At 40.3% G+C, this 24,702-nt stretch overlaps 2 protein-coding genes across 2 annotated transcripts in view; one reads left to right on the top strand and one right to left on the bottom strand.

The window, feature by feature from the left end:
* Positions 1 to 21,174, bottom strand: part of LOC139470767 (26S proteasome regulatory subunit 7) — a 28,973-nt gene extending 7,799 nt beyond the window's left edge. Inside the window, exons 1-11 of the mRNA XM_071253054.1 lie at positions 21,010 to 21,174; positions 18,321 to 18,358; positions 17,867 to 17,948; positions 13,858 to 13,932; positions 12,256 to 12,412; positions 11,409 to 11,481; positions 10,497 to 10,592; positions 8,717 to 8,881; positions 5,957 to 6,044; positions 3,421 to 3,623; positions 2,715 to 2,811 (exon numbers count right to left, since the gene is read on the bottom strand). Of these exons, the coding sequence (XP_071109155.1) occupies positions 2,715 to 2,811; positions 3,421 to 3,623; positions 5,957 to 6,044; positions 8,717 to 8,881; positions 10,497 to 10,592; positions 11,409 to 11,481; positions 12,256 to 12,412; positions 13,858 to 13,932; positions 17,867 to 17,948; positions 18,321 to 18,358; positions 21,010 to 21,079 (1,144 nt within the window). The 5' untranslated portion in view covers positions 21,080 to 21,174. The remainder of the gene's footprint in view (positions 1 to 2,714; positions 2,812 to 3,420; positions 3,624 to 5,956; positions 6,045 to 8,716; positions 8,882 to 10,496; positions 10,593 to 11,408; positions 11,482 to 12,255; positions 12,413 to 13,857; positions 13,933 to 17,866; positions 17,949 to 18,320; positions 18,359 to 21,009) is intronic.
* A 54-nt stretch (positions 21,175 to 21,228) lies between these two features.
* LOC139470779 (uncharacterized) overlaps positions 21,229 to 24,702 on the top strand; it is a 33,433-nt gene continuing 29,959 nt past the window's right edge. The window contains exon 1 of the mRNA XM_071253070.1: positions 21,229 to 21,313. Within this exon, the coding sequence (XP_071109171.1) occupies positions 21,281 to 21,313 (33 nt within the window). The 5' untranslated portion in view covers positions 21,229 to 21,280. The remainder of the gene's footprint in view (positions 21,314 to 24,702) is intronic.

The raw sequence follows: 24,702 nt of genomic DNA on the forward strand, positions 1-24,702 counted from the left end.
GGTACTTGCGCTAAGCCAAGATGCGTATTCCATTCCACAGAGGAATCGACTTCCTCACCATTTGATAAGTCAGACGAGTCAGAGCAATGTTTATGCACTAGCCAAGACGGAGATGGGCTTCTGCTCCGGTGCATAGCACCTCCTCTTTTAGAATGCTTGGATGACCCTCCTGGTGATAAGGAGTTATGCGCCGATGTCCCTGTAACGCTGACATACTAGCGCTGCCTAGCGATGTATGCACTGTATGAGAACGCATATTAGGGGTTTGGTATACGTTAGACGCTTGTGTAGGCGTTAACACTTGTGCCATAGATGTAGCTGACGCAGGCATCTGATACATAGGCATAGGCGCAGGATACAGGTGTGCCATAGATTGCACATGTTTTGCATCCAAATAGTGTTCTGGAACAGTGCTTACGCCTGAGCATACATCTGCTGCGCTGGATAAATTGTTGGATCAGCGCTTAGCTCATCATTTGTCACCTACCTTACAGGGTACGCTGTAAGCCCTGGGGCTGATGTCATTGTAGAGGTAGGTGGGTGGGTGGTAGACAGACGCTGCACTCGGCGAAGGTGTATGAGACGCAATGCTCATCTGTGATGATTGGATCATTGTTGAGGCGCCTGGGTGGTAGGCAGGCACTGCCCTCAGCGTAGGTGTATGAGATGCAATGCTCATCTGTGATTACTGGATAATGGCTAATGCCTGCGCTATCCCCATCAAGGCATCTTGAGATGTGAGCGCCGACGTCGATTTCGGCGGAAGATGCCTATCTTCAGTCACAATGACGGATCAATATTAGCCACCAAAAATAACGGCTGGTTAGTAATGACAGAAGCATGTCCATCGCTAACCTCTAGAGATTGTGACATCTTCCTCGCCACTCGAGGGGATTGCTGCAAAATACATTTGAGAGTAACCTGTCAATAGATTGCAAAACTCACTTGAGAGTGAGTTAACCAAACAATTACATTTAAAGTTTGGAGAGCAAATCTGCGTGCATGCCAAACAACGTTGATAAGTATCATGGAAGATTTTATCCACGACAATTAGTACAACGCGCAAACATAAGTTACGCAAAATCTGGAATTGTTGATGAAACGGTTTGAGAACATTGCCATAGAATTAAACAGTATTCTATCGGTAGATTTGAAAGTGTATACATATTATTGATACACGCAAACTCAATGTAACGCCAAAGCTAGTAGTATTTAAAAACACATGACTATGCTATACATAAGTAGCTGAGAATTGTAAACAATTTGACTACCTTTGCAGGTAAATGATTGTAATAGAAATTCTAAATGGTGGGAAACAACGAGTATGTGGTGGGAAAAATGACAAAGTCTTTTTACGCCTAAATCACCCACATAAAACAACACAACTTGGTGAAAGTAATATGAAAAGAATACATCACCCATTGCAGATGATATTTAGAATTATAACCGAAGCTGAAGGTCTAAAATGATCCAATTTGAGAGAGTGAGTTGGGATTAACGCTGCTTTTAACAGTATTCCAGTTATATCGCGGCATGTCAGCTTAATGTGGGAGGAAAGCCAGAAGTGATGCAGGTCTCAGACGTTTACCACTTCGGTGAAACCCACAAGCACGGGTATGGTGCTGACAAACCTAGAAACATAATCGGGGCGATCTGGGATTTGAACCCACAATCATAGGTTTGTGGCGTGCCCAAGAGGTGCAACTCTGCACAGCGAATCGCGGCACCTTAGACGACTGGGCCACCTGTGCTCCCTTATCCAATTTGAAGAGCTCCGCTGAGGCATGTCCTTGCTGTAGCACAACAGGCAGTGATGTGAGGAAGGTGACTTGTCATCAAGGTCACAAGACAGTGGCGATGGTCCGAACGAAAAGCAGGATTGGGACTTTGAAACAACTTTATTTCTTCACCCAAGACCACTGCTGTGCCCTGTCTTTTTGTTGTCATAAGGTAAGCAGTGAATGCATTAAGGAGTAATGCAAGATAAGTAAAAAATGCCATTTTTATAAAAGTCTCGAGAATAATTTTACAAAACATGCTATAAAGGTTTTTGAAAGTCTGGCCAGGATAAAACAGTTAATACAACTCAGGGTACACTGACCCACAATCAACCCAGTCACAGAGACTCTTACAACAAGAATCGTAAACGAGCGACATATTCTGGCCTTGCATCCTCATATGAGATTTCACTATATACCAAATTTGCATCATTAACGTGATTAAGATTACACTTGTCAGAGGGGTACACAAATATGTGATCTTGACTACCAGTTGTCGGACTTCCATTTTTGTGGAAGCCTCGGTGGCTGAGTGGGTTAGATAGTGGACTCAGATTAGGTGCCTGACTCTGAGAGTGTGGGTTCGAATCCTCCAAAATACTAGAATCTGAACTCTACTAAGAAAGTGTAATGCTTGTTACATGATAAGAAAAACAAGATTCAGCAAAACTACAGTAAATATGACAGCAATTTACAAGCTCTTAAACATGTTTCCAAAACTAAACATTAAAATTTAGTTCAGGATCAAAATGGATATCCTGAAACTACTGCACTCATCACTGATTTATTGTATAACTTTTTGAAAGGATTTTGTCCCAATTGTCTTTGACATTATATAGGCACGATATCCTCAAGGGCACCGACCACTGATCCATGAGTTAATTTGTTTGATTTATATAAATATTGATGTATTTGGGCCGAGTAATCGCAACAAACCTGTGCTGTTGGGGCAGAGTCGTGCGAGGAGCTCGTATCTGATGTCCTTCTCCACACTCATAGATCTGGCATGAATCTTGAATATATGAGACCTTCCCTGGAACAGATCAGAGTGAGAGATGCAGTTGTCATCTAGATCATAGTGATACGAAACAGTGAAGCCTGTGAGTTTGCATGGTTAATAACACATTTCAAATCCCTACTATATGCAGTCTGCGACTTTAGCCAGTACTCCAAAGCCTGAGTCTACATTGGTCTAGTAACATTCTTTTCTCTATAGTAACCTCTGCTCACAATAATCTGAGAGTGTCAACATTCACTGTCAATAAATTATTGATTGATGTCAATTATCATTCATAAATGTAGAGGTAGATTCCCAACACTATTTCGAACCGTATTCTTTACATTCATCATGATTCATCAGCTTCCACTCGACGAACATGTACACTGGAGTCTTAAACACTTCACCTACATCTATGCTTGACATGCTTAATCAAATGGCCAAGATTCTATATCTTTTGAAATATGTTGTGAACAAGAGTGTAGGACCCCTTAAAAAATCTGCCATCTTATTCTGTCTGCATCAGTGTCTTTTTATCATGTTGTAACCAAAGCAAATACATTTTTTGAGAAGTACAGTTCATCTACAGAAATAAAACAAACATAACACTGAACCACATAAAAAATATGGAGTCAAAGCACATACCTCTAAGTCTGGTAGACCAAACTCAATCTTCCGGTCAAGACGCCCCGGTCTCATCAAGGCAGGGTCTAAGGTGTCGGGTCTATTTGTTGCCATGAGAACCTTGATATTTCCACGGGGGTCGAAACCATCCAGCTGGTTAATGAGCTCCAACATAGTTCTCTGGACCTCATTGTCTCCCCCAGCTCCGTCATCGAATCGTGCACCTGAACACATATGCAACAACACTAAACCACTGCACACAGGACACCTGAACAGATGCAGCAACACTAAACCACTGCACATAGGACACCTGAACAGATGCAGCAACACTAAACCACTGCACACAGGACACCTGAACAGATGCAGCAACACTAAACCACTGCACATAGGACACCTGAACAGATGCAGCAACACTAAACCACTGCACACAGGACACCTGAACAGATGCAGCAACACTAAACCACTGCACACAGGACACCTGAACAGATGCAGCAACACTAAACCACTGCACACAGGACACCGGAACACAGATGCAACAACACAAAACCACTGCACACAGGACACCTGAACACAGATGCAACAACACTAAACCACTGCACACAGGACACCGGAACACAGATGCAACAACACAAAACCACTGCACACAGGACACCTGAACACAGATGCAGCAACACTAAACCACTGCACACAGGACACCTGAACAGATGCAGCAACACTAAACCACTGCACACAGGACACCTGAACAGATGCAGCAACACTAAACCACTGCACACGGGACACCGGAACACAGATGCAACAACACTAAACCACTGCACATAGGACACCTGAACAGATGCAGCAACACTAAACCACTGCACACAGGACACCGGAACACAGATGCAACAACACTAAACCACTGCACACAGGACACCTGAACAGATGCAGCAACACTAAACCACTGCACACAGGACACCTGAACAGATGCAGCAACACTAAACCACTGCACACGGGACACCGGAACACAGATGCAACAACACTAAACCACTGCACACAGGACACCGGAACACAGATGCAACAACACAAAACTACTGCACATAGGACACCGGAACACAGATGCAACAACACTAAACCACTGCACACAGGACACCTGAAGAGATGCAACAACACTAAACCACTGCACACAGGACACCTGAACACAGATGCAACAACACTAAACCACTGCACACAGGACACCTGAACAGATGCAGCAACACTAAACCACTGCACACAGGACACCGGAACACAGATGCAACAACACAAAACTACTGCACATAGGACACCGGAACACAGATGCAACAACACTAAACCACTGCACACAGGACACCTGAAAACAGATGCAACAACACAAAACTACTGCACACAGGACACCTGAACACAGATGCAACAACACTAAACCACTGCACACAGGACACCTGAACACAGATGCAACAACACTAAACCACTGCACACAGGACACCTGAACACAGATGCAGCAACACTAAACCACTGCACACAGGACACCTGAACACAGATGCAACAACACTAAACCACTGCACACAGGACACCTGAACACAGATGCAACAACACTAAACCACTGCACATAGGACACCTGAACACAGTTGCAACAACACAAAACCACTGCACACAGGACACCTGAACACAGATGCAGCAACACTAAACCACTGCACACAGGACACCTGAACAGATGCAGCAACACTAAACCACTGCACACAGGACACCTGAAGAGATGCAACAACACTAAACCACTGCACACAGGACACCTGAACACAGATGCAACAACACTAAACCACTGCACACAGGACACCTGAAAACAGATGCAGCAACACTAAACCACTGCACACAGGACACCTGAAGAGATGCAACAACACTAAACCACTGCACACAGGACACCTGAACACAGATGCAGCAACACTAAACCACTGCACACAGGACACCTGAACACAGATGCAACAACACTAAACCACTGCACACAGGACACCTGAACAGATGCAGCAACACTAAACCACTGCACACAGGACACCGGAACACAGATGCAACAACACAAAACTACTGCACATAGGACACCTGAACACAGATGCAGCAACACTAAACCACTGCACACAGGACACCTGAACAGATGCAGCAACACTAAACCACTGCACACAGGACACCTGAACAGATGCAACAACACTAAACCACTGCACACAGGACACCTGAACACTGATGCAACAACACTAAACCACTGCACAGGGACCCTTGTTTTTAGCCTGTGCAGCCTGTGCAGCCTGTTATGTGATAGATTTCATCACAGGTTGGAATGTGAAGAATGAATACAAAGGTTTTTCTATCTTGCAATAAGGATGACAAGGACTTCTACCACAGAAAACCCCACCTAATGCAAAGACCAGTATCTCCTTGAACTTTCCTCCTACACTAAGCTGTCACTGTTCAAAGAAGTGCTAAATTCAACTTATTCAAATCGTGCTCAATGAGAGCAAATTAATGTTTGTTCAAAGTTCATAAAGAACATTACTGATTTGCAAGACAGTTTCAAACTAACCTCCAATAGCATCGATCTCATCAAAGAAGACAATACATGCTTTCTTTGACCTTGCCATTTCAAACAGCTCTCTGACCATCCTGGCACCCTGAATAACAAAGAAACTTACTTGGACAAATGTGTACAGTACTGTTAAATGGTGTTACAATACAATGAGTTGTTTCTTGTGTAATGTCACACTCAGCAATATTCCAGCTACATGATGGCAGTCTGTAAATAATTGAGTCTGGACCAGACAGTCCAGTGATTGATATCCTGAGCATCGATCCACGCAATTGTGATATGGTGATATGCATCAACGAAGTCAGCGAGCCTGACCACCCAATGTCGTTAATCGCCTGTTCAGTGTTAGAAATTGGCACTAGTCCTAAAGTCCTTACCGAAATGCCCAATAGTTAAGATATCAGAAGGACTAGTAGAAATTTGCCATTTTAAAGGGTTTTGCTATATATGTTATCATTGTAAGGACTAGTGGACAAAAACAGTTAGTTTTTATCGCTGCTTTTCCGACAGGCATGAGTTGCTGAAGACCTATTCCCCCAGGGGTGACACAGGAACACTGATACATCATGGTGTGATACAAAGTTGCAAATATACACAGCATTACCTGTAGTGCAATATGAACACACCAAACCTAATCAATTCACACTGAAAATACTAGAAAAGATATCAAAGCATGTCATCTTAAATTGCTTCCTATTATACATCTGTAAGGTTATCCGTAGATCTGTATTTAACTTTATTATTTAAATAATCTAGATGATTTAATCTAAATTTACAGCTGACATCCAGAAGGAGGTTGATATGTATACATGCTATTGTGTTGGGTGAACTGCCATGCCATATTCACAGTTTATTTTGTCATTAATAGCATTAAACTTTCAAAAAGATTTTAATCACATATGGATAAAACGATAATCTATAAGAAAACATCACAATTTCTCTATATTGGTGTGCAAATAGATAAAAATCCTTCAGCGACATTGTTGAGGTCATACAGTGGTTTGACGCCATGCATCGCGGATACACTGTACTGAGGTCATAGTTTATTTAATGTTACTGCACTTCTCTCATTCCCTTTTGCCAAAAGGAATATGCAACATGGGAATTAATTCACTTTTTATTTTGTTTTTATGCCATATACAGTATAGTACCATTAATCCAACATGGTTGGTTGCATATGATTATGTTGGATTAACAAGTATGTCGGATTAAGGAAATTAGTGAGTAAGTTGGGTTTAACACCGTTTTTAACAGTATTCCCTAAACCAAATTAAGCAGTATCAACGTTCATGATTGAAAATCAGATAACTACACAAAAGATATTGATACAAACAAGTAATAAAAAAATGAAAAAGGAACTATTCATATTGTTATGTTAAATTAACATGCAACCTCTAAAGCTTAACACTAAACAACTGTTATGGACTGTATGACTGATTCAACTTCCTGTTAAAGTACACACGGAAATGAAAAAAAACTGTTTTTTTCAATCTCAGATTTTAAATAAATGCAGCTAATATACAAAATATATAAATATTTAAACAACTCAATTAGTACTAATTGGGCCTTGGCACAAAGGTTTTTATGTCTTTTTACATGTAAAAGTGTGTAAAAATATGAACAAAACAGACTATTGTGAAACTGAGCATAACCAGGTGTTAGTAGATCAAGGTGAATGTCCATGACCTATGACACCTTGACGACAGGTGAAAACAGGTGCTTGAAACCCACGTGCATGTGATTTGTGAGTGGTTAGTGATTTGTGAGTGGCATTGTGGGATAGTGAATCATCGTCAAAATATCAGAACGTAAAAGTAACATATTCCCTTCTCAAACAACAACTTACATGTCATTATTATTATGTACATAAACATAGCTGTTATTTCTATTCTTGTTTTGATAACTTTTTTCCAGGCTAATTTACATAATGCCTATAGCCTGTTTCTGCCATGTCAATTTGGACTTTTATTTTTTAATGTTGAAAGTGCCTACAAATTACCTCCTGTAAAGTACATTTTGTATTGAGCACCGAGATAAAACTAGCAAATCCAGACTAGTACTTTTCCAGTTGTTTTGTTAATTCGTATTTACATCTACATAATGCTTTGTGTCGATTATTAAATCAAGCAAAACAGTTTATTTTCATTTCCATGAGTACTTTAGTCATTTCATTGGTCGGTTATAGTTCGCCAAAGGCAGTTCTGTATCTGATATTAGTGAGATTGAGGTAATCTAAGCATGTGATTAATCTTCTTTTTTTTTTACAGCATTAATTATTTATTGTTAAGCAAGTTTATCCCTGCATCCGTTGTAATATGCAGCTACCAGTCAACTCGTCTCGTGGGCAGATGACCACAGAGTAAGTGGATCTTTGTGTCAGATTAACAAGACTGTTTAATGAGTGATTTCAGCAATTCATTCAGCATAGACTGTATTTGACAATTTGACTTTCATCAATTATCAGCTCCATCACTTCAGATTAACTTAAACTAAATCATATTCCAGATACACGACAGTTCAAGTTGTGCAGTGAACAGAAATCATACCAGCAGATATCCAAAACATTCAATTTATGTGCATCAACAAATGCATCATATTGCAAATATATTACGACTTGGCAGTTTACATGGTTTTGATAGGGGTAATCAGAGATGTCATTCTATTTAAATATACAGCTGACATGTGAGAATCAGTCTTATGTATCATGGAAAGATAAAAACATCCCGATTAAAAGTGGAGTAGCATATGACGACATACCTCTCCCACATATTTCTGCACAAGTTCTGATCCAATGACTCGGATGAAGCAGGCATCTGTTCTGTTAGCGACGGCCCGGGCACACAAGGTCTTCCCTGTTCCTGGGGGGCCAAACAACAACACTCCCTTGGGGGGCTCAATACCAAGGTTGACAAACCTTTCAGGCTGGAACCAATTTGAAGACATTACTACGCAAAGCTGACGATGATGACTAAAAAACTTCTACATTAGAATGTCTTGTGTTCATATTTGTTGAAATGTACTTATACTTTTGGCAAAAAAGTAACTTCCTGTTGAATTAGTTTTTTGTGTAATCTTTGCATGTCTGCAACATTCAGATATCTGGACAAAAATGAAGAGAATTGTCTTATTTTGTCACAAAGATTACAACATAGCGAATGAATGAGTGAGTTGGGTTTAACGCTATTTTGAACAGTATTCCAGTTATATCAGAGCGTCAGCTTAATGTGGGAGGAATGCCCAAGGAACGCAGGTCTCAAATGTTTACCACTTTGGTGAGACCAACCAAGAAACATAATCAGACTGAAGTGGGATTTAAACCCACAATCATAGGTTACTGGTGTGCCAAAGGGATGCAACTCAGCACAGCGAATTGGGGCACCTTCGACGAATAAGGAAATACAACTAGTTCACTTTAACTCAGAATGCAACGATGTTTTCATATTCCAAACAGGAGCTAGTGTTCACATAGCATGACAGACAGATTTAATTGGAGATCTGTACATGTGGCAAGTGAAAGCAACCGATGGATTGGTGTTACTCAATGTAAGGATATTGATGCTGAAACTGCAGTGGCCAATCTGTGCCTCCAGTCAGGCCCAGATATCCTGATGTACTCGTATACAACAAACAGAGAGGTGTCGACAGTCCAGGTAAACACGGTTTCACTTCTCTCCCCAAGGCAAGGGAGTTAACTGACAGTATAAGTCCAGTTTCCACCAAGGCTTGAATTGTGGCTGGACTAATGAGACTATGCATAGTCCAATCAAAATCGCCCTATGAAACTGACATCTGGTTTGTAAACTGTCATGCAGATTTCGGTCGATTGCAGGATTTACAAAACATGCGTACCAGCTGCAGACTCAACACAACAGCAGCTTGTATAAAATTTCACAGGCATCACAGAATTCAAGAGTTATCTTCCTTGAGAATATCATGTCTACTCAGTACTGTGTGTGTCGTATAACACCACACACAGCAGTATTCCAGCCATATGATGGCAGCCTGTAAATAATCAATTGTGATCAAACAATCCAGTGTTTGTCATTGACATGCCATCAACCAAGTCACCGAGGCTGACCACCCATTTCATCGCTGCCTCTTACCACCAGCATAGCTTGCTAGAGACCAGTTATAATACAGAATGCCTATGGGTTGACCTCTTAGAGACCAGTTATAATACAGAATGACCATGGGTTGACCTCTTACAACTAGCAATGAGATGCTGGGGACACATTTTCCTGGGTCCCTACAGAGTTCTTAGTACTAAGTATTGTTTGCTTCAATCTTATCAATCAATTGGCAGTATCAACATGTCAAATATTTTGTTTATTAAAAGGAACAGAGACCATGGTTTGATTTCAATAGCTAAATCCAAATAATTTACAATAACCAATATATGATAAGCCTTCAATAACCATGATAACATCGATTCAAAAACTGCTGCTGGTGTTGATATTTATCTTCATGTTGTGTTTGGCATGGATATCAATAAAAGTTTTCAATCGATCTAAATTCCAGAAATCGGGCCAATACTGACATGTAAGAGAGGTGTCTCCACAACTTCTCGGAGTTTCTCTATTTGCTCTTTACAGCCACCCACATCGCTGTACGTCACATCAGGCTTTTCTTCAACCTGGAACAGAATCAACATACTGAAATCATCACAGAATAGAGCTAATACAAGGAGGAACAAAGTATCTGTCTAGAACAAATCAATACCAAGCATTTGCAAAGGACCGGCTACATTAGGTGAAGTGAGGTGAAATGAAATGAAGCTTAACGTTGCGTTCAAGATTATTGCACTCCTAGAGTGATGGGCATGCACGTGTGTGTGTGTGGCTGCTTGTACTGTCCAGACTTATGCCGATACCATGCCACAATTCAACATGAATACCCGACTCGACACACAACATACTGACTCTGAGCGGACCAGTCCTTGCTTTAGTCCCTTACTGCTTGTAATAGTTTGAACTTATGCTGTTTTTGTAGTGCTAGCCCACTGAGATACCATGCCGCAGTTTAACATGTATACCCCACTCAGACACAGTATACTGACTCCGAGCCGACCAGTCCTTGTTTTAGCCCCTTAGTGCTGAGCACCAGGCAGGGTATAAGTACCATCTTTTAACATCTTTTGGTATGACACGGCCCGGGATCAAACCCCTGACCTACTGCTCTCCAGGTAGACACTAGACCATGGAGGCGATCTTTGAAGAACTGATAATTAGTAACTGTAGAGCTTCATATCTGATTACCCAATGTTATTTCAAGGAAAAATCTGCAGAAAAATGAATGAAATGTTTCCAGTTTAAAGAAGTTTTGTAATGTCAAAATAATCAATGTGTTAGTTATTTTCATTTTCCCTCAAGTTGGCTTTAATTGTTTGGAGAACAAACAAATATTCTGATCAAGCAATAGGAAACTGGAAAGTGTGTGAGACAAGACAAACCTGCATCATGGTGACAGTGGGGTCAATCTTCGGGGGGAGAGGGATGTGAATCTGGTACTTGTTGCGGTCAACTCTGAATGAACAACATGCAGGGCATCATTGCAAGACACATACATTATTACAAGAAACAGTCCTAAAATCACAGGGATGTTGATAACAATTTGGTGAGTATGTTGGCAACAGTGAGTGTGGTAGGCACAATATTTCAGTTATTATACCATGTCATGTCAGTATGATCATTGTTGATGTGAGAGAAAAGCCTCAAGTTATGCAGGTCTCAGACGTTTACCACTTCCGTTAAATCCAAGGGCAACAGTATGGTGATGACAAACCATACCGTTTTAGAATATTAATCAGAAACATAATCAGGATTCAAACTATGATCATGGGTTTCTGGCATGCCCAATGGATGTAACACTACACAGCAAATTGTGGCACCTTAGACAACTGACCCACACATGCCACAGTGTTGGTACAAATATCTTTGATACAATACAGAGGCCATATTACCCAAGTTGTCAGAAGAATAATATGAAAATAACGATGATAATGTGATAAAAGCTTGGAAAAAGTCAATAATATTGTTATCAGCGATAGAAACTAACAGTTTGAGTCCACTAGTCTTAATAATGATAACACATAGCAAAACCCTTAAAAATGGCAAATTTCTAATAGTCTTCATGATACCTGAAACATTGGGCAGTTTGGCAAGGACAATAGGACTAGTGCCAATTCTAATGCTGTTAAAGTTATGCTCATTCACTTCCTGACAGTGCCAAGATTCATATTTTCCATAATATTCTAAAAACAAAATTCTTGTACTATCCATCATGTGTATTCCACTCACCCAACTCTCATGCCTTCTTCAATATCTGTGGGGGCCACCTGATCTCCAAGATCTACTACAAATTTGGCAAACTGTTTCACATTGATAATGTATTTAGGGTCGTCTGAGTCTGCATTGATGATCTTAGTACACCTCGCTACTTGTAGGGGCTGCTCACCTGAAATAATAACGTATCAGTAATCGAGGGCCTCAGTTCTAGGGGTGTGGGTTACTGCACACACATAAACATGACAAAATGTTGTCATTTTGTCGACTTGGATGTGTGCCATTATGGTTGTCTCGTAATCACATTTAGGTCCCTAAGAATTCCTGACATATTTATCATCATTTATACTCAGATCAGTCAAAACAGATGTGTTGAGTTTCTGGTTGTCTCAATCTAATTTGGGAGTCCAAATTATCCAAATTAAGCATAACATTTAGAAGTTTTAACAGAAAGGTTATCTGGTGGTCTTCATGCACTGTATTAACATGACGCACAACCTTATACTTCAGAGTGTCTCCAAACAATATAGTCATGATAATGGGTTGTGCTGGTTTCAAATTTCCAGTTTCCTCATTCACATACGTCAATGCCTGGTTTACTAAACATGGAATTAATCATGAAATCTGTGATGAAATGCTTTTGCAATCATAACAATCATGTCTGAAACAAACAGGGGTCCTTGGGTACTTGAGGTTTGCTCATATAAGAATCTAGAGACCCCCCAGCTTTTATAACCACTAACACTAGGGTTATGACAAGGACCTCTTGAACATTGTAGTGTATATGTTGATGATGCAATAACTCTGTCTCGACCGACTGTTTGGATTACGGGAAACCAGATAGCAGACATAGTAGAACTTTGGTTGTGTACATCATGTGTTCTCTGTCTGACCTTATTACAACTTGCAAAGATTGTAGTTCATGCACCCCCTTTCAGACGGAGTTGCAAAATGTGGATCAGGGGAGATAATCTGGCAAATTTATGACAAATGTACACATGTTCATGATCATGCATACATGAATCCTTCCAGATATTAACACATCTAATATATACCACTAATCATAGTAATAACAGTATTTCTTGCCATTCTACTGACCACATGCTGATAATTAGGACACTTTGTCATATTAACATGATCATGATGATATGGTATTATCAGTGTCCAAAATTCACCATGGAAGTCATGGGGATCAATTAAAAAAGCTTTTGTTAATAGTAAAGATTAAGGTGTGCCATGATTGAAGCACTCCTGGAGCAAATAGCCTGACATTCTTATTGCAATTTAATGCCCTAACGATTCATATATTGCGATACTTACAAGCTATAACAGACCTTCTTTCATCTGTAATTTCTTATGAACATAAATAAAATAACTCACATTTTTGACAAGTTTGTAGTGATCCGTCATTTTGTTGCTATGATCACAACCCATGCAAAATAGACACATTAGATCATGTAATATATAGGAAACTGGTTGTGAATAGTTTAACATTTTTCGATCACAGGAATCAGCTGCTAATTTCCAAATATGAGTTCCACTTGTCACTTATGTGAACTTCGACTGCTCACAGGAATCTTACGCAGTATGAGATATAAACTTGTATGAATGACTTACTTTGCAATGTCTGTTTATCTGCAGCAAGATCCCACAGGGCCGGTGGTGCCAGGCCTGTGTCGGACTCCTTGATACCTGAAGTGGTATCAAAGTGTGGCATGTACATGATGATAGAAGTTACATCAACAGTGACCAGGTTGTTAACTGCATCAAGTAGTTTGCACTAAGAACCTGAATAGTTCTGTGATCACAGATGAAGTTGCAACCTTCCCTCTTGCACGAGGAAATGCAATTTTAACAGAATTGGGGATAAATTTACCATCATGATTGTCATGAATAGTACTCAACATTTGCTCAATCAATGTTTACATTGATGGCTAATCTGTTATGTGGCTTACAGAATAGCTTTCAGGATTTCAAAAATCTGACATGCCAGGGGTGGTAAAGGGGCCATTTGTAACTTCAGGGCAGGTGTTGGGGTGTTCCCCCACCAAACAAAAATAAAAAAAATCACAGACACTATTTGTAAACCAGTATCCTTTAACAATCAAATCAACATGTTGTCCTGGTAGGCATTGCGCACACAAAATGTCAACAAATCAGCAGACTATTACTTTAGGTCCAACTTGATGAGAGAATTTCTATCTAATCTGTCTGCCTGAGTAGTTATTGAGCTATATTGAAACAATACCATGGAACTGGGATTTGGAACTTTGTATTTCTATGTCAGGTACACACAAATATGAAGAGATTCAAAGTCAAACTTGTTGTTGCCATGGAAACTGAAAACATATAAAATGTAAAACTGGTAAAATCCTAGATATTTTTTATATTTGTATACTTATCCTGCATTACTCCTTAATGCATATTACTGCTTGTTTCTTGACAGAGAAAAGAGCTGTGTGAGGGTCTTTGCTTGAAGAAGTTGCTCCAACTAGCTGAGAGGCATGCCCATCAAGCTGCTCCCACGTGACCAAGGGAAGTGAGTGAGTGAGTGAGTGAATATGGTTTTACGCCGCTTTTAGCAATATTCCAGCAATATCATGGCGGGGGACACCAGAAATGGGCTTCACATATTGTACCCATTTTGGGAATCGCACCTGGGTCTTTGGCGTGATGAGCAAACGCTTTAACCACTAGGCTACCCGACTGCCCCTACCATGGGAAGTGACGCCACAGATCCTCACATTACTCTGTAGTCCGAAACATCAGAAGGCATCGTGGGGAGGTAGATCTGCGATGGGCGGGTCCCTTTAGACACAGTAATGCAGTATAAGTATACAAATATAAAAAATATCTAGGATTTTACTCCTTAATGCATCTTTATCGGACGGAACCGGAGGTGGGCATACCTTCAGATGTGGACTTTCATCTGTTTTTTCTTGACTCCGTTCCCTAGCCAATCCTTGGCTGTGTGGTCGGCATCGGTTGACCACTCCATGTATAGGAAACTCTGTTTCCGTCAGCCCGTCTTCGGCTGTATGGTCGGCCTGGATGACCATTACATGGAAGGGAAGAGTCAGGTATGCGTTGTGTCCTGGTACTGTGCAGCCTGACAATAACGCTTGGTTAGGTCAAACTGGAGCACCGAGCATTATGCAAATGAGGCATGAACCTTCTAGTCCAGGGCTTAGGCCAGGGGAGGACGAAAGGCCGGCTCTGGACTGGGAGTTGTGGTCAATGACGTGCAGTAGTCGTGACCTGCTGGGCCACTACTAACAGACCAAAGCTGTGCGTGCCTTGCACATCCTCTAATGCAACATCTTGCAGGTAGTGACTGGTGAAAGCAGTGTGGGATCGCCAGAAACATCCTTCCATGATGGCGCATAGAGAGCAGTTGCTGTGTAGCGCCATGAAGGAGACGACCGCCCGGATCTCATGCAGACCAGTGGTGTTTCCGAGTTCTGAGTAGGAACTGTGACGTTGCCGGTGTAGAGGCAAGTTGATCCCCATGATAAGAGTGACAACTGGTCCGGTGTTGGGAACAATGACCCAGTTGGGTACCCAGAAGCATATGACGATTCTGTTGAATACCGAATCGGTCATTGGGTTGTGATCGTCAACTGTGGTGCAGATAATATCTACCGACACCGTGGGTAGGGACATCTTTGAGAGTCCGTTCGCTTTCTCCGAGGATAGGTTCAACCAACGTTGATAGACGAGGAGAATTGGCGGGAGATTTCCACAGAACTGTCACCATGAGGTTAGGCGCTTTCAGGACCTTGGGAAGTGTTGGAGCGCCGTTGTATGAATGCCAGTCAAGCGTCAAGCGACCGCTCTGGTCTCCGTAGGTAGTTGACAATCTCATAGGCCTGTAGAATCGTATGTCTGCGAGGTTGTCCCGGGTGTGCGTCTGTGGGAGAGACGCAAGAATAGGCGCAACCAGAGATGTCAGGATAGACACCTTTATGGACGCTGTAGACGGTGCTTTTGTAAAGGCGTCTGTATAGGAGTCCGACGAGGCGCTGGCCTCTGTATAGGCGTCTGACGAGGAGTTGGCGTCTGTATCTGCGCTGTTAAGGATAGGCGCTATCTTTATAGGCGCTAGTAGAGGGGTCTGCAGAGGCGCTAAGGGGGGGCGCTTGTAGAGGCGCCGGCGTCGACAGCTGTCTGGCCTGTAACTACTGAATGTACTGGAGGAGGGAGGCATCTATCATGGACGTCAGTGCCATAGGCGGGGGCGCCTGTGGGAGACCAAACGTCTGTGCCATAGGCGGGGACGCCTGTGGGAGACCAAACGTCTGTGCCATAGGCGGGGGCGCCTGGTGGAGACCGAGCGTCTGTGCCGTAGGCAGGGGGGCCTATGGGAGACCGAGCGTCTGTCTGGAGGATAGTATAGGCGCTGTCTGGTATGTGAGAGCCACGCCGGGCGTCACGGTGGTCACCGCCGTAAAGATAGATGCTGTCGTGGTTGTCAAAGTGCTCTTGGTAGAGACTGCTACCGTGGGGTCTGACATCATGTGAGCAGTTGAGGTCGGGGGATGGTCATCCGAGACAGCCAATCTAGAAGGCGAAACCTCGGAGTAGTCTGACATCGTGTGCCGGTGTTTCCTGGGCTGCTGTGTTCTGCGTTTTTTACACACACGAGGGTACTGTCTGAAAGCTGTGGGTGGAAGCAGTAAAAAGTCTTTACATCGGTGACTCTGGAGGCATTGAGATGTACAATTAAGGCACAGGGGGTGGGGATCCCACGCCGACATATTGCGCCGGCACTTTGAGCAGGAGGGCATATCTGCAACGAAGCAGTGTAAAATCACAATGCGTCCCCGCCCGATTATGTATGCTATAATTTGTTTATCCCACTGTGTGGGTTTATGAAACAAACATTACGACAAACGTAAGACAACATACAACAAAACAAACAATACTTGCGAGGATACACCAATTGTGGGGTACCAAGCAAAAGAATATAGAACGCAAACCAGTTCACAAACTACTGGCTACGCAAAATATTCAAGATGGCTACTTGGAGCAACAAGACACCTGGCCTATGTTTTCTTTTGAGAAAACACCAGTAAGTGTCTAATAACGTTATGCACATGTTTATCAAATATAGAATCTGAATGTACAAAATACAAACCATAGGCACAACACAAAGACAAAACAACATTAACTCAGATAGCAAACACCTGAGGGTTTGAATCAGTTTTATGTTACAGCAAAAAAAACAGGTCTTCTCTCATCAAGTGACAGGAGTAATGTGAAGATCCGTGACGTCACTTCCCTTGGTCACGTGGGAGCTGTGTGATGAGCTGGCCTCTCAGCTAGTTAGAGCAACTTCTTCAAGCAAAGACCCTCACACAGCTCTTTTCTCTGTCAAGAAACAAACAGTAATATGCATTATGGAGTAATGCAGGATAAGTAAAAAATATCCCTAAATATTATATGCTGGGGTGGTGGTGGTTGTGGTGGGACCCCCTGAATCCCACCTCTGGATTTGCCACTACATGCACTTCCTATTTCCCATGTCCGGTGAATTTGGTGGCAATCTGTAGACATGACAGTTAACATGACAGGTGATAAGCACAGGCCTGTACAGCAGTCTTCTGAAAGATTTAATGGCACCTACCTGCCAGTTCATTAACTTTCTTGAGAACATTTTGAATGTCTTCTTCTACTCCTTTGATAGCTTTGCTGTATTGACCAACACCCTACAAGCAAAGAAACAAAAAAACACATGATATCTATGATCATGATCATGTACAATATGCTGAACAGAAGCAAAGCTGACATATGACAATTCTGTATTTTAAATGTTTAACACCTTTGTGGGTGATACACACTTTTTAAATGTTAGCAGTTTAACAAATGTTTGATAGATAACCTTACCAACTATTGAGAAACTACAAAAACGCTTTGAATAGAAATGACAGGAATACAATTCAAAACATGGGCATGTTATAAAACCTTTTGTTCTGGCACTTCACCATGGCCAAACTAGAATTTTAGAATGTGTTCATTGAAAAATCTGTAATATAAGACAAGCAAATGTGAACACTGGTAAATATTATACAGAAACTTACATAGGTCTTCAACAGGGCAATGTCCCCTTCATCAAGAGCTTCAAGAAAAGAAAGTCAATGCAATACTTTTATTGTAAAACATGGATATCATTATATATCTTTGAACATGTTATGCACAATTTAAAGGGGCGCTGATCTAAAGCAATTCCCCGGGACTGGTTTGTTGCCTTTGTTATTGTTTTTTCCTACGAATACCCAGATGATACGCATTGCAACTGAGCGTGACAAGAGACTGGACTACCATCTGCAAGGACAGCAAAATAAACTTGGAGGCAATATTTGTTTTACGCATTTTGGATCGCTGATTGGTTAACCGTGATCTATGAAGATTTCGAAAAAGGGTGCATTTATTGTCTTCAGCCTAAACAAACAGACAAAAAGAACGGCGGAGCTCATCGGATGTCGTCATTTGGAAATACCCCAGACGGTTATAGTTTAATCATAAAAAAAGTATCCATGCAGAGAAAGCATTTTCGGATTTCGGATTGCGGATTGCGTGGATAATATGATTACTACTCCCTTGTTGTCATCCACGTTTTCTGGTATAACCCTACACTTGTGTATTTGTCATCATTCACTTGATGCTCAGTTAATGAATTTATTACAGGTATAATTAGTGGTAGCACCACTCCGAATACCTGACAAAGGTTCCCATTTTGCATTTATTGTGTCTGGGTAATTATTCAATCTAAATTCAGGTTTGAGTGAGTGAGTGAGTGAGTGAGTTGGGTTTAACGCCGCTTTTAACAGTATTCCAGTTATATCGCGGCGTGTCAGCTTAATGTGGGAGGAAAGCCCGAAGTGGTGCAGGTCTCAGACGTTTACCACTTCGGTGAAACCCACGAGCACGGGTATGGTGCTGACAAACCTAGAAACATAATTGGGGCGAACCGGGATTCGAACCCACAATCATAGGTTTCTGGCGTGCCCAAGGGACGCAACTCTGCACAGCGAATCGCGGCGCCTTAGACGACTGGGCCACCCGTGCCCCCAATTCAGGTTTGAAGTGAGGTGAAATGTGTGTTATGTAATATACACGTGGCAGCCCAGCAAGAGATGAATGATCAGTTGATTTACCTTTTTTTGTGAATCAACGGATCGTTCCTTGTCATCAAAGGCTTAACAGAAAATACATCGATTGATTAATCACTGTTATCTTGCACGGGTTATAATATCCCGAAACGATATATTTATTTTAAAATATTTGATTGTTACAGAGACACGTGACATTGAATACGATTCTTTGTACAGCTGCAGACATGTGGGATATTGTTCCTTTGTGTGGGTATTCACGGATACATATCTCGAACAAGAAAGCTGCCAAAAATTATACACATAAATTTGGTAGGTTATAATTATGATATTTGCCTTTTGTTTTCCTTCATTTGCTGTAGCATTAAACAGATTCATTCTTGTTCCTCTACGCCTTGGTTGGGAAATTCTTCGATGCGCGATAGACTGTTTTCACAAGTCTTTTTTTTGTAAGCGTGTATATATTACAGTCAATTTGTAAATGGGATTCTCTCAGGCAATTTATAAAAAATTGTAAATATTTCAGTCATTTTGACTGAAAAATCTGTACATTTCTATAACTGATTGACTAAAATTGATTAAGACGATCAAAAGGGCAAAAAAACATCACAATAGATAATATGTAGGTTGGATTAGAAGCCAAACAATATAGAAATGTACTTTTCATCGTAACATTTAATCTCTTGGTGATGATATTAAACATAAAAATCTTTGGAATTCGTTTTATAATAATACAGATGGAGATATGTTTCAGTCAATTTGTAAAATAACTGAATATTCAGGCGTTTAATAAATTTCCTAAGTGAACATTTTCACATTTTGACTGTAAAAATATAAACACAGTAAAATAAGCAATGCTCAGGAGAAATATTTACTTTGTATTGCAAGTCAAAATAGTGTAAATGAAAATCGCACAATTACCAAGGAAGTGACTCATCAAAACTTCGCCACCATTACCGATGCTACCCACAAAGATACCTACATTTCCTTATTATTTCCAAAACTGTATTTCATTTTATTGCTCAATGTGACCATACGCCGTTACACTATCAATAAAAGTGACAAATGCATTTACCAATTGCGCAGCACAGGTCGATTACTAGTCTAGATTTCTGCTCTATCATCCGGGTACTCATGGGAAAAAACAATAACAAAGGCAACAACCATTCCCGGGGTATTGCTTTTAGATCAGTGCCCCTTTAATGATTCATTGCTCTTTTGATAACTATGTACAACAATCATTCAACATGGCAAAGGCAGGTGTGATTATTGCTCTGGATCACAGAAGTAGGCATATCCGACATGTCGTATTTGAGAATGAACATAATAAAGGGCAATTATCATTATTTTGTCATTAAGAGCAGAGACAGAGACGTTTTTTGTTTTTTTATCCTCACTGTGTCATTTGAGGAGAAATTCGGGTGATTAAAATCTGAGCTCTAATAGAATAAAATATGACGTTTACAGATAATCACCATGATCAGGTCGCTCAGTTTCATTACATTTTTATGCGTATTGAACCTCAGTTGTAAGATGAGAGTCTAGGGCCGAGTCTAGTCTGAGAGTTCACGACTAGTTTATTCTTTTTTACGGTACATTTTAGAAAATGACAATGCAAATTTGAAGTGGTAATTTCAATCATTTCTCCAGTATTTACCCTGAATGGGCTTATCTTCTTCTTTATCATCCTTCACTTTCCTCTGGTCAGATCCTAAGTGATCAGGCATGATGAAATAAAATTATAAGCAACAAAAACCGTCGAAAAAGACCTGCCAAATTAGTGTTTGGGGATAAAACTTGTCTGTAATACCGGAAGTAACGTTTTCACGCTATGTCTCGCGAGATTCGGTCCATTCACTTCCGGTGATGTCATCACCTTGGAAAATATGACAACAAAGTTGGCCAAGCGATCGAACTAGAAAATAGAAATGTTACTGTACGTAGAAGATAAAGCTTTCCCCGTGAGTAAATCGTATTAAATTTACCGTCAGGTGATGTTATGTAGCAGGGATTTTTAGGGTTGCTAGCCCCGGGAATTCCGCAAATTCATCCGGGCTAGTACAAATTTCGGGATACACCCAACTCGCCTAAAAAGATTTTGACCCGACTCGCCAAAATTTTTTTTAAGCGAACTACGGTGGGTTTTTGTATTTTAGAGTAAGTATGTAACTATCATAAATACATAGTTATGCATTTTATACACATAATATACCTAAATGTTAGTGTTGTAGTCTCGGTCCCAATAGCGTAACCGACTGGGCTCTGACTCACTGACTCAACATGAAGTGCAGATGTAAATATGACAGAAGACAAATTCTATGGATGATACGTTGTTTTTTAAAATATTATTTCCATACTTGTGTATGAATATACTAGTAATTGTGATCATTAGGCCAAACCTAACTTATATTTGCCAAACGCATACCAAAATATTATATGTATTTTTTAGGCGAGTCTGGTCAGATTTATTTAGGCGAGTCTGATCAGATTTAATTAGGCGAGTCATATTTTAGGAGAGTCGGGTGAAACTCCAAATTTCCCATTTCCCCATTGTTTTAACATTACGACAGTTTCATTGTTTTTTGCCCGTGAGTACCCGGATGATAGAGCAGAAACCTAGACTAGTTCGCAACCTGTGCTGCACAATTGGTAAGCGCATTTGTCACTTTTATTGATAGTATAACGGCGTATGGTCACATTGAGCAACAAAATGAAAAACAGTTTTGGAAATAATAAGGAAATGTAGGTATCTTTGTGGGTAGCATCGGTAATGGTGGCGAAGTTTTGATGAGTCACTTCCTTGGTAATTGTGCGATTTTCATTTACACTATTTTGACTTGCAACACAAAGTAAATATTTCTCCTGAGCATTGCTTATTTTACTGTGTTTATATTTTTACAGTCAAATTGTGCAAAATGTCACTTAGGAAATTTATTAAACGCCTGAATATTCAGTTATTTTACAAATTGACTGAAAAATATGTCCATCTGTATTATTATGACAACGAATTCCAAAGATTTTTATGTTTAATATCATCACCAAGAGACTGTAAATGTTACGATGAAAAGTACATTTCTATATTGTTTGGCTTCTAATCCTATATAATAATTTATTGTGATGTTTTTAGGACCTATTGATCGTCTTAATCAATTTTGGTCAATCTGTAAAAGAAATGTACAGATTTTTCAGTCAAAATGACAGAAATATTTACACATTTTATAAATTGCCTGAGAGAATCACATTTTACAAATTGACTGCAGGGCTCCAGATAAGCTTTTGGTGTTGTGGGTAGTTTACCCATGCATTTTAAAATCATTGGGTATCAGTAATTCTATCTGCGTATTCAAATTTCTGTTACGCACTAGTTTTTACACATGTGGGTATTTAAGTTAAATATTAAAAAAAACCACTCTGCATCTAGTCCCTGCAAACTGGTGTCATGTGGGTTCGAGAGCTTTATAGGACTCAAAATACCACAATACTTCCACAACAAAGTGTGATGGCAAATGATCATGATGTGACTGTCATCGTGTACTTTGGCAAGGTTGACGGAATGCCCGTTTATAATTTCAAAATAAGTTGCTGATTTGATAATCGAATACGCAGGGTTACTTCACAATATGTTGATGATACGCACAAGTTTTATTTTTGTAGCGTATCTGTGTTGTTCATTGTGTATTTGATATGCTTGGATTATATTTTACTGCGTATTTCTGCATTTCTGATGCGTATTTCATGCAGATACGCAGCTTATCTGGAGCTCTGTGACTGTAATATACAAAGGAAAAGACTTGTGAAAACGTCTATCGCGCATCGAAGAATTTCCCAACCAAGGCGTAGAGGAACAAGAATGAATCTGTCCAATGCTACTGCAAATGAAGGAAAACAAAATGCGAATATCATAATTATAACCTACCAAATTTATGTGTATAATTTTAGGGCAGCATCCTTTTTCAAGGCAGCTACCTTGTATCCGTGAATATCCACACAAAGGAACAATATCCCTAATGTCTGCAGCTGTACAAAGAAACATATTCAATGTAACGTGTCTCTGTAACAATCAAATATATATCGTTTCGGGGATATTATAACCCGTGTTTGTTTCTCAACTGATGACTTAGATTGTTTCAGGTGTTTCACATCTGTGTCAAGACTCAAAGGTCGGCTGAGAAAGCCCACATGACAACTATTTTCATAACGTCCACTGTTCCTAAAAAAATACATTGAGTTAGATAACAATGAGCAATTAATCAATGTATTATCAGTTAACCCTTTGAACAAAGTATGTTGTTTTTACATTGGCACTTCACGCCATGATGTGAGTGTATGCCCTTTGTTTTAGTAAACTTAGACATGTAAACACTCACTTTTGACATATCCACTGTGAAAGATAACAGTGATTAATCAATCCATGTATTTTCTGTTAATCCTTTGATGACTACGAATGTTCCGCTGATTTACAAAAAAAGTAAATCTACTGATCATTCATCTCTTGCTGGGCTGCCACATGTATATTACATAACACACATTTCACCTCACTTCAAACCTGGATTTAGATTGAATAATTACCCCAGACACAATAAATGCCAAATGGGAAGCTTCCTCAGGTATTCGGAGTGTGCTACCACTAATTATACCTGTAATAATTCATTAACTGAGCATCAAGTGAATGACGACATATACACAAGTGTAGGGTTATACCAGAAAACGTGGATGACAATAAGGGAGTAGTATAAAAAATGTTATATTTGGGATAACACTTGCTTAGTAAAGTACAGATTCTCGTACTTTACTAAGAATGTGTTATCCCAAATATAACATTTGTTACATTTGACCACTTTCTAAATGGCATTGTGTATTCAAGGGAGTTGTAATCGTATTATCGATGCAATCCAAAAACCGAAAATGCTTTCACTGCATTGATACTTTATTTAAACTATAACAATCAGGGGTATTTCCAAATGACGACAACCGATGAGCTTGGCCGTTCTTTTTGTCTGTTTGTTTAGGCTGAAGAAATTAATTAACATGTAGAAATCTTTATAGATCACAGTTAAACAATCAGTGTTCAAAAATGGGTAAAACAAATATTGCCTCTAAGTTTATTTAGCTGTCCTTGCAGACGGTAGCCCAGTCTCTTGTCACCCTCAATTGTGTTGCGTATCATCCGGGTACTCGTAGGAAAAAAACAATAACAAAGGCAACAACCAGTCCCGAGGAATTGCTTTAGATCAGTGCCCTTTTAAAGTTTCATGAGGACAAGTAGAAATTTGCCATTTGTAAGAGTTCTGTACGTTATCAATATAAGGACTAGTGGTCCAAAAATGTTAGTTTTACCACTGTTATGAAT

Source organism: Haliotis cracherodii, unplaced genomic scaffold, assembly GCF_022045235.1.
Source record: "Haliotis cracherodii isolate W230 unplaced genomic scaffold, xgHalCrac1.p SCAF_21, whole genome shotgun sequence".
In the NCBI taxonomy this organism is placed as follows: Eukaryota; Metazoa; Mollusca; class Gastropoda; order Lepetellida; family Haliotidae; genus Haliotis; species Haliotis cracherodii.